Source organism: Genypterus blacodes, unplaced genomic scaffold (assembly GCF_046128005.1).
Source record: "Genypterus blacodes isolate CSIRO-AG114 ecotype Tasmania unplaced genomic scaffold, CSIRO-AGI_Gbla_v1 ptg000067l_1, whole genome shotgun sequence".
Lineage (NCBI taxonomy): Eukaryota > Metazoa > Chordata > Actinopteri > Ophidiiformes > Ophidiidae > Genypterus > Genypterus blacodes.
In genome coordinates, this window is record NW_027466879.1 from 14,483,311 (window position 1) to 14,502,925 (window position 19,615).

Consider the following 19,615-nt stretch of genomic DNA (forward strand, 5'->3'; position numbering starts at 1 on the left):
CTTCTAAGGACTGATATGAAAGAAATGGTAGCATTAGAAAGCAAAGCTTGGCCGAATAGACCATGACAGCATATAAACCAGGGTCACCTTTTGTCTGTGGGGACTGGCACTCGGTCCTTTTCCCAGGTGATCACAGGCGTGGGCACTCCCTCGATCTGGCACTCAAAGCGAGCAGTTCCCCCGGTGGTTACTGTCTGAGGAACCGGCTCCTGGTGGAAGTGAGACAGGCCTGGGGGGGGGATACGGGTAGATACAGATCAGAGGGGCGTATGTCACAAAGCAGGAATACAAGGACAAGGTGAAGTTTCCGAATCCATAATCATCCATCCAAATCTTTGCTGAGCACATTAAACTAAATGAGCTGCAACAGGAATGTAAACGCCTGATAACTGTACCTCCGACTTTGGATTTGACCCCGAATAACCAGATAAGAAATGACGTGGCACTATTTTATAAAACTCTATCCTTGCTCAGGCTCAGATCTCATTTCTGGATTTGTCAGGCTTGCTTGCATTATTACAACCTTTGCTGGTCTCCTAATTTCCACTGCCTGGATTCTTACCAAATACAGGATCATTTCCTGCAGACACTAATGAGCACAAGGAGGCAGCACAGAGCACCGTGTGAGTGCCTGTGACCTCTGATCCCAAAAAGGCTTTTGGACAAGAGAACAAAACAAGCTGCCCCGTCTGCAGCCCTGACTGAGAGAAGCGAGGAGGAGGGGATTGGATCAAAGGAGAATGCAAAGGCCGAGGTTAAAATAGCAGCAAAATAAGAACGAGTGAAGGTAACAGCAAAACAGCGATGTCGAAATCCCTTTGAGATTTAGTCCTGCTGCTAAATTACACAAAGGGTAATAGCACATAAACATTAGCCTCATAATCCTTTCGCTTTCATGTGGAGGAAAGTACACTGAAAGCTGTTAAAGCCTCTGATTTCAGACGCATTTTAGCATGAAAAGATTAATTGATAATTCCTCCTTTTATGGATTTGGTAACCTTGTGTAAACATGTACAGTACACGGTGCAGAGCTCACTGTGGAACTGACCCGGAGCAGATGTCGCAGTCAGAAAGATTATACAAGAGTGAAACAATACAAAAAATCTCTCAACCTGTACCGCGTTTCCCTACATTACTATCAGACGTAAAGCAGTCACGACGGCTCCACGGAGAGTTTGTGTGCTCTACTGATGTATTCGGACGCCTCGCCCAGTCTTTCCCTCTGTTGCATCACATCTAGCGAGGAAGCCGTGGAAAGTGATGAAATGACGGCGGTCAAGAAAGTACTGGTCAGCTGCTTAACTTTAGCGCTTGAGTATACCCAGTGCCCCCCGACCGATCAATGGAGGGGTGGATGTTGGTTCGTGTCCCCACATTTGCTGTCTCCTGACGTTCTGCCAGGTCTATCATCCTGTCTCTCTACACCTGCATGCTGATCCTGATGTTTATCACAGCGGATGCTCATTTTAGAGGACTGAAAAGATGGTGCGCACCTCTGAACAGTATTGACTAAAAAAGATTTGCATGCGTAATAAAACACAACATAGTGATGCCTCCTTCAACACAACCAATAAAAGTGGAACACGTTGAAGGAGCATGGATGCTCTTTCTCCCTAGCGACATGTTCATTCACTTTGTTGTATTAATTATGCCCCTAATATCCACATTTTGATGAAGGTTTGATATGGGATTACTGAACCCATCAGCTTTATACGGCCTTGTAATGGCAACAAACGAATCCTCTGTCTTTTCCTGCAGAGCAAAAAATAACAAAGTTTCTGCCGTGACTGATGATTGCAAAGTACTGCAGGCAGAGTTGATGATTAACCCCTGCCACTTCCAGCTATTACACAGCATGAAACCCTCACACGAATACACCACCTGCGATCCAGCCAAAACTGTGTGACGGGGTGCCAGACTCGTTGTGTTAATGTACAGAATGTGTACTTGAATGTGTGCTTAAATATACTTGAGTACCTGATTGTGATGCACCTTTATGTGTGTGTGTGTGTGTGTGTCTGTCTGGAGGGCTGTATACAGTCTGCTTGTGATTACATTAAAAGGATCGCTCTCTCTCTCTGTGTGTGCATGTGTGTGTATGTGTGTGTGTGTGTGTGCCGGTGTGGCCGCCTGTGAGTGGTGAGTAACAGCTGATCAGCGAGAGTGCACATTTGCAGACGGTTTTGGAGGAGCCCATGCTGTGACGGAACAATGGCGACTGACTAAGGCTTCCACCTCCGCTCAGCCAAATTGTAATCACATTAGTCTTTTCCCAAGACGTGAGTGTCATCTCTAGGTCTGCCATGACATTCCGACGCTGATCTGTCTGGCACCGGGCGAATCATATTGGCATTTTGCAGAGTTGATACTGTTCTAACCCGGCATGTGATGACACACTGGGCAAAACACTCCCAAGTAAAAGGTTACACAGCAAGCCACAGGGTCAAATATGCATGCATTTGTTTCCTAGCAACAAGGTCTTTCTACTTGACAAAAGAAATATTGGAAGCAGATCCTTTCGGCACTGATGTACATTAGTGGTTGCCTATGTGATTTTGTGCAACCCCTCGACGGTAAACAGAAAAATTTGTCTTTGCTCTCATTTGTCTACCTTTGTGAATACTCTCCGCTCTCTTTCTCTCTCCTGCCCTTGACTTTACCCCAAATCTTTCCAGTCTTTGTCTCGCCCTCTATCTGCACCCCATTCTTTGGCCCCACAAGCTATCAGTTTGCAGCATTTCACTCCTTCCCCTGGCGCAAGCAGACAATTCCACCCATGACCTCTTTGGTACTCAGCTTGCAGACGGCAGAACACGGTGAAAACCCTTCGAGCATGTGCTCCGACCTGCTTACTGATATTGTATATGTGATAAGATTCAGTTTCATGTACACTGTCATGGTTTAGTTTGCAAAATACATTTTTTGTTAGCTCCGGCATGCATGCATGAGTGTAACCTGCCAAAGAGCAAGGCTACAATTCACTCATTTTCAATAGCTTAAAAGATTTAGTGGCTGAACTTTTTTCATAATGGTAGTACTCTGATGAGTGCGCCCATCATCTCGGAAAGTGTTCATAATTAGGAACAAGCACATAAGGTCATAAATCTTATGAAAGACCAGATTCAATTCATCAAAACTGCTCATTTCCTTTAGCTCTTCAATACATCTGACAATCAACTGAGCTGCAATAAAAACACAGAAATTAAATGAAAATACTTATTTTACGTTTACGATTTCTGCTCATACGGAGGTGAGAGCACATTTGAATTGGGAGCTAACGGAATGGAATGGAATGGTTTTCAAAGCTGGCAGGAATTTGGAAATACTGACATTTGGCTGGCGCAGTCTCATAATGACAAAGGTTAATGGGTCTAATTAATGTCAAAAGCTGCTTTTTTTGGACCAACATCATCAATTAAAGTGTTCGCGACCAGCCCAAGGAAGGAAATGTAATGAGAGCCGTGTATGCCGCCTCTGGCTTTTTGCCGAGAGAAAACTGAGTGAAGCTGAACTAAGTTTTCATTAATTTTAGGTTTTATACATTGGAGAGAGAGAGCATGTTTCTGTGGCTGCTCCTCTCCCTTTATAATACGCATGCTTGGAGACGCGTGGCCACAAGCATCATATACTGCGAGCAGGTGGCCTTCATAATGTGTTTTCACAGATGTGATCTTTGCTATGTTCCCTCTACAGCCTCATTTCTGCCAGATAACACACAGTAGGAAATCAGAATGTCGTTCAATGTCAATGTTGAATCAGTTCCTTTGTCAACTCCCTGGCTCTGTCTGTACACAATGTACATCTATCTAATAGCCTCTCAACATAGTGCATGCACGCACGCACGCACGCAGGCACACACACACACACACACACACACACACACACACACACACACACACACACACACACACACAGAGGACATTCTTAATTTGAGGTGACGGTGAAAGGAGATGTCTCAAACACTGGCCCTGCCTTTCATCACCTCAATTTCCCTTCAGCCTTCTCCTCCTTAGTTCTTCCACCGCCACCAACCCCTCCTCCCCTTCACTCCTTATTGTCCCTGTGTCCCTCAAAAAAGCTGTCCTCATAAATAGGCATGTGACAGCTGACAAAGACAGGCCATCCACTAAGGATCCTGTCTCCTTTTACACAAAGCTAATGACTGAATAAAGACTGCCACTTAAGCATTTGAGAGAAAGAGGCCTCCTTGGAGAGGCGATTAAAAAGCTACAGCTTTTCCTCTCTTCTTCACAGTTGTATCTTCCTCTCTATACTCTCCTGCTCTCTTTCTCTCTCGCTCTTTTCTTCTCTGAATATGTAATAATGTTTCATAGTCTTAGCTCTCCTGCGCAGAAAAATTGCGCAGTTGAAGGCACCGAAGATCAAAGCTGATCTCCATCAGGCCAGAAAAATCACCTTTATAGGACTCAAACTCTGGATGTTAAACATGCACCCATCCCTATTACCACAGACTGCTGAATGCACCTTCACTTTTGCCCCTCTTTCCCTCTCAGAACCACTTGTTGGACACCTACTTGCTTGGAACACGTTCACAGTCCGGCTGGTCAGAGCTCCTGCCGCGCTGGTGGTCACACAGCTGTAGCCTCCCTCCGCGCCCCGGGGTGGCTGTGCGTCGGCGGAGGCGTGCAGCAGGAGGAGGGACCCGTTGGGCAAGTATTGCAGGAGATCGCCTCCATCCAAAGGCAGAGGCTGGCCATCCCGCAGCCAGGTCACATTGAACGGCGTGTCGCTGGCCCCCAGGTTGCAGTCCAGCAAGAGGGGCGAACCTGGCTCCATCACCACATGGCTGGGGCCGGCGCCACAGCTCAGCTCCACGGAAACAGGCTTTTCTGCATGGGACAAAGCAGGAAGACATGATGAAGCTTTATTTACATTAATATGCCGTCTACCTGCACTTGTTTATTTTCTTACTGTGCCCTGTAATTGTGGACACGGGCTGGTTTTGTTTATCAAGGTTTAACAAATCTGTCCCTTGTGACTTCTTTACCATTGTAATGAAAAATCTTAATGTGCTGAGAATATGCAGGGCCTCTGAAGACTGCAACCCTCTGCAGACACAGCATCACTATCTACCACTCTGGGGACCACCATTACACCTCAGGTAAAAATTAATTATTCTCCTTCTTTCCCTCTTTGTTGCTGAGGTTTCAGCTTTTTCTGGCCTTTGCATCATTTGTGTGTATACAGTAAACACTACACTGACTCAAATAGAGTGGTGCTTGCAACAGAGACGGTTAGGAGGATGCATTCCAGAGACAGAGAGGAGAGAGCAAGAGGGGGAGAGGGAGAGAGATAGAGAGAGAGAGAGAGAGAGAGAGAGAGAGAGAGAGGGGCCAAGAACAGCTCTGGGAAGTAAAATGGGTGCAGCTGCGTGGAGGGGCTTGTATGTCAGCAGCATTACATTAATGTCAGGTGGAGGCCAGTCAGGGGCCTGGTGTGGTTGTGGGTATGTGTGTGTGTGTGTGTGGGAAGCTAATGTGTTGGTGTGAGTAGATAAGCAGTGGTGTCTGTTTAAGTCTATTGTGTAGTCAGGAAGGCCACGGTTCCTCAGACATGTGAGAGAGACAGAGAGAAAAAGGTGGAATACGTGAAGAAAAGCTTGGAGATGCTTTTGCAGTTTTGTTGCCAACTGGTTTAATGTGCACTATGTATTGAGCCAAGCATGGTGTTTGTCATCTGGAAATCTTTTTTCTGGAGATGTCTTTCTTCATCATTACAAACTACTGGAAAACTACTGGGAAGCGAGGCGTGATGAGTGTGAGCATCTTCCACGCTTACATGCAGGCGATGCTTTTGTGTTTTATTGCTTCTTTAAGAGAGACCGGAGCTGGGAGAAGTAGAAAAGACTGCTGAGCAATCCTTATAAAAGATATAATTCCACAGAGGAGCAAACAATCAAATGGCGTCCGTTCAGCGTGTTGGCAGGGGAGAGCTTCAGTCTGCACAGCACAGAGTACAGTAATCCCGTTGTGGGATGAATAAAGGATTAAATTGAAAGAATAAATTTTATTCTATCTAGAACTGAAGCGATCATGTCGATCAACCATCACACATACATGGAAGTCAATTGGATTCAGGCAGGTGTAGCAGTTAATGAGAAACTAATTTCTACCAAATTTCCAACAAGAGTCCCTTAAATATGCTGAACTAATTATAAGGTGAACAAACATGACCTCGTGATGTAGCATTTTGCACTTCTATTCTTCACCGGGAGCATTTCAGAGCTTCAGGGACAAACAAAATGAACACTGAGAGAAAATTACTCACTCATTTCACACACACACACACACACACACACACACACACACACACACACACACACACACACACACACCCACACACAAACACACACACACACACACACACACAAACCACATCCCCATACACCTCACATTTCCATTATTCGTTTCAGTTTAACATATGAAATTCATTTGCTTTTTTTTTAATGACTCACCTGCAGCATTGGCACAAATGATTTAGCGTGGGGGACTATTTCATTGCAGTGCTGATTGTCGGAGCTGTTTTATAGCTGACAAATACCACTAATTGGCTTTTAGCCTAATAAGTTTCACCTTTGTAGCATTGTTGGGATTAATTGGATTACGTTCATTCAAAATCTCTCTGTCCGGAAGTCATAAAGTGAATTCTGTGTGCCCATGTAAGACATCAACCTTCTCACACTCTCAAATTGAGTCATGTAGAGGCACCGTTTCCTGCATACATAGACACACACACACATACACACACAAACACACACATACACACACACTCAGTTGGGTTTGTTTCAGCCGTTCTTCCTCTGGTGTTGGATTAATTAAATTAATGGCAGATGGATTTTTTTTCCTTGATGAAATGAGGCTTAACCCCCTCAGCATCACTTCCTGATGAAGAGGATGGGTAATGCTGAGAAAGGCTGCACAACATACTGGTACGCACACACACACACACACACACACACCTGCCATGGAGAAACACATCACTTGTATACATATAGCCCACACCCACGGCAACACACACACACAAACAAATCCAAGCATTCACACACAAAGACAAACATATGGGTAACAACACTGACATGTGAACAAAATCTTGCCCAAACACACACACACACACACACACACACACACACACACGTGCACTAAGACACAGGCAGAAATCACCTCCGGCTCCTCTCTTCCTCTTTTCCCATTTATACTAATTAAATCTCATTAAGTCATTAAAACGTTAGCAGCTATTTCCCAGTTCACTGCCAAAGGTTTCACTTGGTGAGAGCAGGGGATCAATCCGCGCTGAATATGGAAACCATTACAGCTCGCACAACTGGAGTGGAGGTGTGACGGTAAACAAGAAAAGCGGGAAAACACTTAGCGGCTATTATTGAGGTCTGTCGATGAATGCTATGTTTTACTCATGACAATAATATTGTAGGATAAGATTTGATTAAATACTGTAGAAGGAGGTATCGACACTGGAATCATCACAGGAATTTCTGAACCAAAGAAGAAAGAATAACACAACCTACTATAAAGAGAGAGAGTGGAGCGAGCAAGCGAGCAGAAGAGCGAGACGGACAAACACATGTACATGCCCTAGATACTGCGCCTAGTCACGTACAGTATACACACACACACACACACACACACACACAAGCAATCGCAAACATAAAACCCCTCATATAGCGCGCACACACACACGCGGGCGCGAGTAACTGTTCACGTCTCATGAGGACACAATGCCGTGACGAGGGTGGGGTTGTGGGGGATCTGTGAAGTGGCCATTTTGCCGTTTTACAGTACAAGTGGGAGCTGCTGGAGAGGGACAGGGTGCACTCTAGGACACAGCAGCCGCTATGAGGTTTCACTGAGCTGTAGTGAATGGATTGCGATGGCACCGCGCCAAGAAGTTCATAGCTTACTCAAAGCGGAGAGAGCGCCACGGCTCACAAAAGCCCGGGAGAGAGAGAGAGAGAGAGACGGGGACGACGGCGACACCGACAAGACAGACAAGACGGACAATGGAAACGCAGTGGAGAAATGAATGTGTTGCCAATCAGGCGTAATTACACCCCAGTGTTAGGAGTGAATAATATCGGTTGTTTTGATCACTTCAGAATGCAATGGCTGCATTCTGGTCATTCATGTTTGTTCTGCCGTGTGTATCAGATGGACAAACAAAGAAAACTACTACCTTTCACAATGATACGGCCAAAAAACAGCGAAAGAAATGAAAGATAGCGGAAGAAAGAGACATATAGAGGAGAAAGACCAATACAAAGCATGAGCATCTGAAGTGTGTGTATGTGTGTGTGTGTGTGGGGGTGGGGCGTTTAGTCAGAGATCTAAAAAAGGAGAAAGTCGAGGGAACATGGGGATGTTCAGAAGGCAGCGCACTAGAGACCATGAACACTTATTCTGCCACGCCATTTCTGTTAATGGCTCACCTATTCACATGAAGCTGGAGGACACAAGGAGGCAGAGGAACAGGAGGAGGAGGAGGAGGAGGAAGGTGACCCAGCAAAGAGAATATTTCACCCTGACCCGGCTAACTTGTCAGCAGAGACTGGACACCCCGTGGCCCTGGGGCCACAGCTCAGGTTTCTACAGGATCTTATGTGAAGCTATACAATACCTCAGGCCTTTCAGGAGCTAGATTTACCCACTAAGGTTGAAGTAAACAGTGGGAAATATTGCTGACATTTACCACAAAGTGCTTTGTATTCTGATACTGAACTACACAGGGATAATCACAAAATCAATAGTATGAAAAACATTCATATTCATACCATAAGCCCTCCTATAAGAGTCGCTCCAGATGTCGTCTTTGTCTTGGTCTGTATCACTGCTAGTTTCTCCAAATGATTTTTACGATGTTGAATGTACCTTGAGTACCTGTAGTACCTGGAAGAACGTTGTTTTTTTTACAGCCAGTCAAGTGCATGAAAATACGCTTTGCCAGAGCGAAACATGTTTTTGGGGGAAAAAAAGCTTAAAAGAGAGAAGACGGCAATGTGTTTGACAGACAAAGAGAGGCAAACAGAGGAGAGAGTGACTGAGAGAGGGAGAGAGAGAGTACGAGAGAGAGAGAGACTGAAATAGAAGAGTGAGCACTGCAGATAAGATTAGGACAGCCTTTAGACTCAAATGAAAGAGCAGCGGAATATGATTACAGACACTTTTGTGAAGAGGGACCACTAAAGCATTCAAAAGCAGTGATAACCAGATTGCCTTGTTCATCTGCCAAATTTGCACGGCGGCAGTGGATAACTGCTGCATGTCGCGCGTGGACGATGTTAGCAATGCTGTGTGTGTGTGTGTGTGTGTGTGTGTGTGTGTGTGTGTGGACCGTATTTGTCACGGAAAAGAGGTCTCGACGATCACTGTGTTTTACTACTCTGCTGCCCCACATCGAGGCTCGGTGGATGTGGACAGATGGTCTGATTGATAGCATGGAGCAGTCTACGTGCACAACAGGAGTACAGTGTGCGTGTGCGTGTGCGTGTGTTAGAGTTGGATTCATATCACAATTTTGACTGCAGAAACCAAGGTTTGCATTGGATCAATACCAAAGAAGGGCTGTCGCGATAAATTGACTATATTCAACTAATCGATTAAAAAAAGTTATTGTTTTAAAATCATGAAGGTCTGCAAAGTGGCAGCCTAAATTCTGCAGTCAATCACAGCAAACATTAGTTGGGATTGGGACTTTGTAGTTTGAATTTCTTCTTGTCTCGATTAATCGAAATAAAATAATCGAAAGTGACCGCCCCAGTTCCAGGCTATTATATTATTATTATTATTACCATATCACTCTTTGGCTCATCATCTAGTATTGAGATATCTGTCAATGCACTCATTAAATCAGCAACAATATCATATAGATATAAAATTAGTGAAACGTGGATAGATCCATTGAAGTCTCAATGTAGCAACAAAGTCTGACGTTAACTTGGCCCGATAGTGCAGCACTGATAATCGCTTAATATTCAATTTATATCCATGTTTGTCTCTTCTGTTCGCTGTTTACTGTTAGTCCATGGGCAAAGGGACATGAGTGAACTAACATGTAGCCTAAATAGAAACTCAAACAGAAAATGTGAACCATTAAATTACACTGGTATCAAAATTGCTTTACACGTTGTATCTCTATTATTTATTATATTCATTTTTAAATTTATTTCTGAAGCACCTTTAAGTATTTAGTGCTCCATAAATAAAACGTAAGTTATGTCTTATTACTGTGTCCTCCTAACTGTCCTATTAACCTTGGCTCTCATTTCAGTTAGATCGTTGTTGGTGTCATTCAATTACTTGCGATGATATCTACAAGGTAAAATAAGTGACTAAATCGATATTCCTGAGCCGCGGTAGCTCTTAAGGTGGTAAATCGTGCAAGGAGTCAGGAACAGCATGCAGGTGGAAATGTCGCGCAATGACAAAGGCTCCAAGACGCCCCACTTTTCTCTACATGTTGTATGATAACAGCTTTTCTGCTTCATCTGCGCCTTGGTTTGCCACGTAACATACGCCATAATACCAATGTTCAGCAAATTGCGAATCTATTCTTTGCTCTTAATGCGAATGAAAGCTGTGTGTTTACAAGGTTTTTATGCCGCTGCAGGAAAAGGCTCAACAGTTTTGCCGAGTCCAAACTGAGGCGATGAGTCACTCCACAACAGCTGCCGTGTCAGGTGTTAACCGTTCCAGCTGTGTTTCCTCCCCTGACGATACACCCGTCACACACACCAACACACATAGACACAAACACACAGTTAGAAAGCATATAAGATTTGGCTGCTCGACATTTGACAGTCGATATTTGCGCAAAACAGGTGGAATGTTAAATGTTAAACGTGGACTTTCACAGGATATAGAAGAACAGCATTATTGTGTGTACATGTCTGTTAAGTCTTCCATTGTGTAACAAATTCCTGACAATTAGTGACACATTTCCCACTTTTGGATTCACCAGTTGTTGAAACTTCCCACATCATGGAAAACCTGCAATGAGCTGCAGTTGTCACGCTGTATATGCTTAACCTACAACCATCAAGACTGCACACTGATCTACTTCTCGCAGCTGTCAGAACAAACAGCAATAAAGAGGGGCAGAGATGATGAAAAGGGACGCCTGGGTTCCAGTGAATACAGTATATGTATGTGTAAGAGTGAGAAAAAGAAGTGGAAGAGAACGTGAGGGATAAAGAATGAGAGGGAGGCATTCCAATCCTGTCCCCTGTGCCTCCTGCTCTATGTACTGTACAGTGCTCATTCATCCCAGCTTGGGTTCCCTCCAATCACAGAGCGCCGTTCCTGCATGCGGGGCCTCCAAGCAGCATGGGGCCTCCACATGGTCACATCAATAGCCGGGCTCACTTACAGGAGACAATGTTAGCAACAAAACTAACACGGGAGCAACATGAGACGCTCCAATGAGAATCAGCCGCCAGAGATTTGTGGGTATGAAATTTGTGAATGAGACAGCATACTGACATCATGTTCACAGCCTCTAGCGACATACAAAGGAAGCAGGACTTAATATGCAGTATAAAGGCACAGCGGCATGGCATACTATGGACAGCGGAGTACCCTGACACAAATTCCCCGGCGCCCAGTAAGTTGGAATAAAAAAGCATTCCAACTTCCTGGGCGACCGTGTATGAGCGAACAAAGTGGAAGGTAATATTTGAAAAGCGAACAAAACATTTTCTTGACATCTTTTGTGAAGTGAGACATGTGTATGTGTGTGCTTCATGGTACATTTACAGGTCACAGAGATTCAGGCCATAACCATCAAGGCCATGATGATGAATGAGACTGCGCTTTGACACTAGACACACAGGATACACTGCTTTGAGGAAGGCCGCGCTGCACTGACTGGGCTTCTCATGACGCATATCATGCTCACACTAAGGTTGTTCATACAGTAATTTTCCATCTCATGTTGGAGACGCCTGGTGCAGCACAGTGCAGCACACAGTGACTACATGGGCAAACCATTGAAGATTCACAAACGTGTTGAGGGTTGTTGTATTTTTAGAATCTCTTGCAAATTTTGTAGTCAAGGAATAAACTGCCAGCTTAATATTTACATGTGAATGTAAAAGAAGACACACTGCAGTGTAGTGGACAGTTTGCATTACAGTGAAATTTGTGTACCCTCAAACTGTGGAACATGGACCACCAGTGGTACATGAAGTAACACCTACAGATGTGTCATCATAATCAATTGTTCTACAAAGTGGCAACCTAAATACTGCAGTCAATCACAGCCAACATTAGCTGGAATTGGGACTTTGTAGTTTTTTATCTGAAGTAACACCTTCAGATGAATCAAAACTATTGAAGAGACAACACCTTTTTATACGATCATCGCTTGAATTGGCCAGCTCGTCCTGTGTGTGCACCGTGTACTTCCGTTACGAGTCAGTGAGGTTTTCCTTCATACTGGAAACTTCCACAGCTTTCACAGACCTCATGATCACCTGAGGCATGATGTCGACATCGAGTTGGTGCCATTATGTGGCACAGAGAGGTTTGGGTTTTCTCACAGAGGTGGTACTTAATTCAAAACGTTTCAGAGGCACCACTGTAGTACATGTTTAAACATCTGGCAACCACCACTTGACTAGTAAGCACCTGCATTTTCCAAACTGCTTTGCCACCTGCAGCACTTAGCAAACCCTCAAACTACAACTTGGGACTGACATAATATTTCTGGTTACCATCAGTTAAGATTTCTTTTTAAGGCTAGAGACCAGCTGACTTCACAGTCCATTACAGTTCAGCTCCTCTAACTACCATGTGATCCAGCAGACATCAGGGATGAATAGTAGGAATGTCAACCGAGTGAGCTCCTGTGCTTGTCAAACAAATACACACAGACACACTCACACACTATCCCCACACCATATTGACACAATAATGCCAAAATAATTGTCAACAACTAATTGGATATTATGACACATTAGCAACATACGACCGCCTCATAAAAATGTCTCAGTCTAAATATGTTAGGGGTAATAAACAGTGCTATTGTGAGGAGCTGATTGATTGTACCACACGGATATTGGATAACTCTGGCACATAAAATATTAATGTGTCAGTGATCAGTCTTTAAATGTTTATATGTAGTTGATATTCAAAACTGCCAAGAGTGTTAAGGGATCTGAGGCTGAGACAAGAGTTCATGTAGGGCTTTGTGATTTCTGTAATGTGGAAAACGCTGATGGAATAACGGAATCGACTATTTGAAATGGAATTAACCAAAGCACTGTCAACTTTGTGTAAAAGTCAACTATGTCATGTGGCTGCATCACTGCACGGTGCCTTCAAACAAAACCATGGAAACAAGCATGTCGAAGTGGCAAATAACATGCAGCATTAATTAACTACTTAAAATGGGGGCGCACATTTATAGTCACACACTGCGCACAGTAAAGAGTGTGTTTATTCAAGCTCCCGGGATCAAGGACATAAGGATTTCGAAGCAGAGTGAATTGCAAATTTAAGCTGTGTATTCAACTGAGTAGCAACTGAGTGCAAAATCAATACTCGCCTATACAGTATATGAAATAATGTCGAACAAAATCCCAGCAAAGCATTACAGTTACAGTAAAGTCTGTAAATTGTTTGTGTCCATTTATGTATTTGGTTAAGGTAAATGATCTCATGAGAGTAGTGCTGAGGGGGTTAATTTGTAGACTGTAGTAATGATTTAAAATGATTGGGTAACCAAGCCTGTGCGTAAAATATACTGATAAACTGTATATAGTAAATATTCATACAGAGTAATTGATAAAGTACAGCACTAGATTTTGTGTTACATTAAGGGCAAATTGCATCTTACCTACTTCAATATTTCCTCCTTTGTTGAGGAAGCTATTCATAAAACACACCGTCACATAAAAACTGAATTAGTCTCAAAAAGATATCGAAGCAATTCAGTTGATTAATCACTTTATCTACGTCAGGTTTCGATTCGATCTTGCACATTGTAGTGGAGCCTGACTCTGACAGCGTTCGCCTCTGTGGCCAGAGCAGAGAGAATTTGGGTTGGGGTTGGGTTGACCTGATGTGCCCGTTATGCTTTCACACCAGAGGAAGCCGTGTGAAGCATGGCTCTTAAATATGTAGCAGCTGGAGCTATTGATGTTACGCCAGTGTTAATTCACCGGAGAGAATCTTGATGAATGAGATTAAATTGTTGTGGGGCATATTTTGTGTGCCGCTGTATAGTTACCTTGATTTATTTCACAAATATCACCAGTTTTGCCTAATTTGATGAATCTCAAGGCGTCCTTCCTTTTTAAAACCAATACTGTGCTTAAGATAACTGTTTTCGCAGCGTGAATAGCCTCACAGGTCACCATAAAAATGAATATATTCACTGCACACTGATACCCAGCTGAAACTCAGCCAATGGCATCTTTAAATAATATGCAGCCTAATTTAGCATGGGCTCTAGGGAGGGGATCAACATGTACTCACAAATTGCTGCCAGGATTGCACACACACACACGAGGATGTATCAAGGGTGTTTGTACCTCACTGCACTCTTATTGTATGTATATGCTTAATTTACAACTAATGTGTGATGAGCCACTCTTTACAGGCGCTGCTACCTGATACACTCTGGTTTTGAGTCTCAAGAGAGCTACGCATGCACACGGAAGACTGTATGTTCACACAGATTATGAATGAGAAAGTTTCAGCCCAGATTCAAACTATTTCAAACAAAACTTCCATCAATGGATATATACAGTACTTCTGACTTTCCTGTTCTGGGCCTGGAGACTCTCCCAGTATATATTGAGCGATGAGTCCATCCTGGATATGTTGCAGTCTGTCACAGAGTGAGTTTACAAAAACACTCAGATATCTAAAGACAATTTGTAGATTAAATTCATATAATCTGTTTGTCGTTTAACTGCGGGTTGAAACTAATACAGACATGGTACAAATGCAATGAACAGATCCCAGCTGATCAGTGTTGGCTCTTTAGCCACTGCTATATGGGAGGTTGCACAGCTGGACGTCTGGTGTAGACGCAACCTGATGCTGAACAAATGCAAAAAATGGAGATCTTCCACCACTTCTGCGCCTCTAGAATCAGGAACCAGACAGGAAAACCCTCCCTGACCTCTCACCCTGGCCAAATCACACTTAAACCCTCCCTACAGATCACTATGAGCCAAAGCAAGCAGACACAGGACCACTTTCTTCCCATATCTAAGCACAGCCGTTGATTGTTAATAATGTGATATCCGTGTTCTCATTGTGCTGCTTGGAATTAAATTCCTAACATCACTTTTTGTACCATATCTTCAATGAAATAAGCAGGTGATACAATCCCTATACACCAACAAACAGGTTTGCTGAATGCTCTATTTTTCAGGATTCTCCACTATTCTATTACATTGCACTGGTATTGTACTGCAAACAAAGGTAAGGACAACCTCAACTTGAAGGCAACATGATATAAATATAGTGATGTTTGCAGAAGGAATGACAGTATTTTCCGCAAAAACTCTGCTGTGTCTGAACGAATATGTAGAGATTATGCAGCATAGAACCCAAAGCCTGGGTAATTTTGTTATGAAGAATGTGAAGTTTGATGGCTGATGGCAATATGCAAAACTCCATAGTGTTGTACATAGTGCAGTCAAGTTTACATGTGCTTATTGAGACTGTATGCAAAAATTGCAAACTTGTGACTTCCGCCCTTTGACCCTGTTTTGACTTTGCATCTCAATGATGTTTAAATTGAAGGGAAGAGAATGGACTTTGCACAGCAGCAGCCTGTGCTGGGTGTAGAATAAATGGCTGACTCCGAAAAAAAAGTTTTCCCTCCCACCATGACAGCCAATGCTTCCCATGGTCACAACACCGGGAGGATTCCCACAGGCTAATGTTCCGGATTATTAAGTTGAAGACAAGACACTGCTGATGTGACCTTGGTTGACCTAAATAAATAGTAAAGAAACAACAATGTCTCACAGTCCAGATGGTTGTTATGTGGATACCAATCTAAAGCTGAAAACACACAGAAGTTGTTTTCAAAGCTTCATGGAAACAACACAGAGCCTCGTGACGGTGACGGAATGAGGCAAAGTTTTATGGGACTGTGATGAACAGGCCCCTTGTTGCTATCACTTTTATGAATAGAGTCTATACAAGTATTAAAGTCACGAGTTGAGTGCTTTAAGAGAAAGTGAAGATGTGATATTATTAGATGTGGTATCTGCTGTGTTTAAACATTTCATTTTTGATGCTGAAAGGCTCACAACATTACAATAATCCAATTCATTGGTTCATAAAATCATGCAGGCGCACAGATATTTTTATCACGTCCATTAATAACTGTGCAGTACGGTGTGTCCTCGCTCATTCATTAGGGTGTGATGCCCTGAGTGAAACTGACATATTTCCATTTGATCTTCAGAATGGACAAAACAAGTTCTTTGTTTGTGGATGTAGCAACGGCCCTTGGCCTCAGATTCGCCCCACCGGCACCTTTCATCCCTGTCCCAGTATCACCCACCCGCCCCCACTCACCAGCTTCAGTTCCCACAAAGACCCCACAGCCATCACCACTCACAACATTCCTGTTCCACTTTCTGAAAACGGACAAAATGCACACACACAAACATAAACAAGCACAAGCGCTACCGAGTCACCTTAAATGACTGGGTTTGTTTAATGGCCCAACGAAGGAATAATAACTTCATAATTCACTACTTAAAAATAACACTTGACTCAGTGGTCATTAAGCATATTAGTGCAAATCTGGCCTTTATTCAGAGCACGGTTTACCACTTTTCAGCCTGAAAAGTAAAACAATTTCCTTGTTTGATTTGCTAGTTTATAGATGCATGTCTTCTCCAAGTCAGTCAATAAATTATTCATATATCCTGATATTCAAGAGGAGTAACTCCTTATTTAGCCTCAGCTGAGATCTCCCATAAAATATGTTTTATCACTCAATATATAAATTGCATCCTGGGACATTCAACTACTGTCAGATATAAGTCACTGACGTTTCATTCTTGATTGCCTGCATTTCAAAGCCCTTTAACGCACAACTGACAAAGACTTATCATGCCCCTTGAATGATATCATCTCCGATATGGCCTCAGAGGAAGATGGTCTCACTCTGGATGTATGGAGGCACTTCAGTGTTCCTGCCTCTTCCATCCACCCACATCTTATTTTTCACCTTCATGACCTGTGCACAGTGGTGCTTTCTATCACAAGATCATTGGACCAGCAATCAGAAACTGAAAATACATGTTCTCCTCAGAGGGCAGGGAAGGAGAAGCACATTTGAGCCTGTGTGCAGCATTCACCGTTAGTCAAGCTCCCTCCAGATGGGCGTACATGTGGCTCCTTTCCAAAGTGCATGTGAAGCCACCAATGCAAAAAAATACTATTAAATAGCAATATATGTATGTGCAAAGTAAAAAGGCAAAAATATAAACTAACAACATCTTTAAAACTAACGAACAGTAAATGTCAGCTCAATTTCACAGCAATCACGAGTGAAGCTATTGACATGGAGTAACACTCAGCTGCAAGTTCCAAACTCTACCCTATCTATTACACATACACTCTTCCTTCCTACATGTCTGCTCTGCTCGTGTTTAATAACCACATCTTGCCGATGAAGCCGTGAAGCGCAATGTGTCAATCTTTACACGGTTATGATTATTATTGCGAAATTGTCACTCAACGGCTGAAATGTAAAATCAACACAGCAGCTCTTATCAGTTCACTGCAGGTCTGATGAGTCCATCAGCTGAGATGCATGAATGAAAAAGCTTTTATTTTACTCCCTAAAGCTCTGCACAGCGGTGGTGTGGCTGATAGATTGATTACAGTGTTGTTGGGATTTTTTTTTGTTGCCTCAATACATCATTGTTGCCTGTAATGTCCTAACGCCGGGCTGGAATGTCCTCAGATGACATTCCCTGGGACAAATCTTATGAGGATCTGGATGGCGGTGCGTGACTCCGTGATCAGCACCGCTTTTATGTCTGAAAGTGTGTCTTTCCCCGGCCCCGGAGAGCATTAAAGCGTAACCCTAGCCTGATATTGGCTCTTTGTCATGTAAATCCTCTGGCCGGGCTCTCACCCACTCACCGCCGCCTGTGTGGGCAGACTGTAGTTTCCTCTCCAGTCTGACCGCTTTCCCTCTCATGAGCAACCGCATTGTGTGTGAAATCGAACCACTACAAGTCTCGTTCCTCCGCACCAGCAACTTGTGCAAGATCATGTGTGTGTGTGCGTGTGTGTGTGTAGAGGAAAACGTTCTTTTGGTGACGTTTAGCTGTTACGCTTTGCGCAAAATCGTGACCTCAACTCGTTATCTCAACTTTCTGAGCCACAGGCTGAACCAGGCGTTCCATGCGCACAACAGTCACATGTTATCAGCGTAATTACGAGGAGAAAGTTATTAAATCATCGCAATTAATCACTGACTTTACAACATCGCCTTTTCATAAAGTATCACCATTTCATTCCCCTTATTGTAAGCTCCTTCCCCCCCGCCAGGTTGAATCCTAAACTTCAGCGGTCGGTTCAAAGCCCGCTGGCCGCCCTGAGAGGCTGCTCCTCTGGGCAATGCGCTGCAACTTCCCGACCCCAAATGCCCGCAGAGAGATGGAAGAACGAACCCGCACATCCTAACCTTCGCCGAACCCGAGAGGCCACATGAGGTGAACGCAGAGGGATACCGCACCAACCGTGCAAGGTGCAAAATCTCTCTCTCTCTCCTGTCTGTGCTCGCTGCTACACACTGGGACTAAGTGCACTTTGTGGGGTAACAACAGTGGCCCACTGCCTTACAAATGCTGTTCAGTGAAAAGCATGCGGATGATTAAAGTGAGCGTTTACCTTGCTTGGATGAATCACAAAACAGCGAAAGAAGACAGAGCAGCCAAATTGTACTCTCCACCGCCATGTACAGCCTTTGATTTCCACCAAGTGGGGTTGCAGCGTGTCTATACAGCAGCTATACCGTTATAGCGACATGCATATACTGGAATCTGCTATTGTCTCCGCCGGCTCGTAAGGAGACGGCGTGAGTGTGGGTTCGGTCTCTTTGGTTGTAAAGTCCCCAGGCTTTTCTTACAATAAGCTCGCATTTAGTCGGGGCAGAGCCGTCGTGTCTCTCGGCGCTTCAACGCCATGTTGCGAACGAATGTTAAGTGTGTGTTGGCTGCTGGTCCACACACACACATAGACACGCATGGGCGCACGCATGCGTGTGCACACGCGGGCGCTCGCACGTTTGCCAGACAGTGGCTGGCTGGCTGGCTGCTCGTCGCCGGTGGAGTCCTGAGAAGCCGTCGGTGATCCGAGCACAGCCCTTCTGCCTTTTTTTTGTCCAACTCCACGCTGTCCACAAACACTCGCAAGATCCATGCAAAACACGTTTGCCACACCAAAATCGCCCCACGCCCCCCTAAAAAAATAAATAATTTAACTGCAGACAATAAAATGCTGCCTAGAGTGATGAATTCGCAATAAACTGCGCGTGAATATCTCGCATGTAGTCGCGTAAGAGCACAAATGAGGAGTGGAGAGACTAGGCGAGA

General features: G+C 44.0%; 1 protein-coding gene across 3 annotated transcripts in view; it reads right to left on the reverse strand.

Moving 5' to 3' along the window:
- Positions 1 to 19,255, reverse strand: part of igdcc4 (immunoglobulin superfamily, DCC subclass, member 4) — a 37,440-nt gene extending 18,185 nt beyond the window's left edge. For 2 of the 3 annotated variants that reach the window (XM_076155739.1, XM_076155740.1), the window contains exons 1-3: positions 18,912 to 19,255; positions 4,536 to 4,850; positions 88 to 229 (exon numbers count right to left, since the gene is read on the reverse strand). In XM_076155739.1, coding sequence (XP_076011854.1) covers positions 88 to 229; positions 4,536 to 4,850; positions 18,912 to 18,978 — 524 coding nt within the window. In that variant the 5' untranslated portion in view covers positions 18,979 to 19,255. The remainder of the gene's footprint in view (positions 1 to 87; positions 230 to 4,535; positions 4,851 to 18,911) is intronic. The other variant, XM_076155738.1, reaches the window with a different exon arrangement.
- Positions 19,256 to 19,615: the final 360 nt, after the last annotated feature.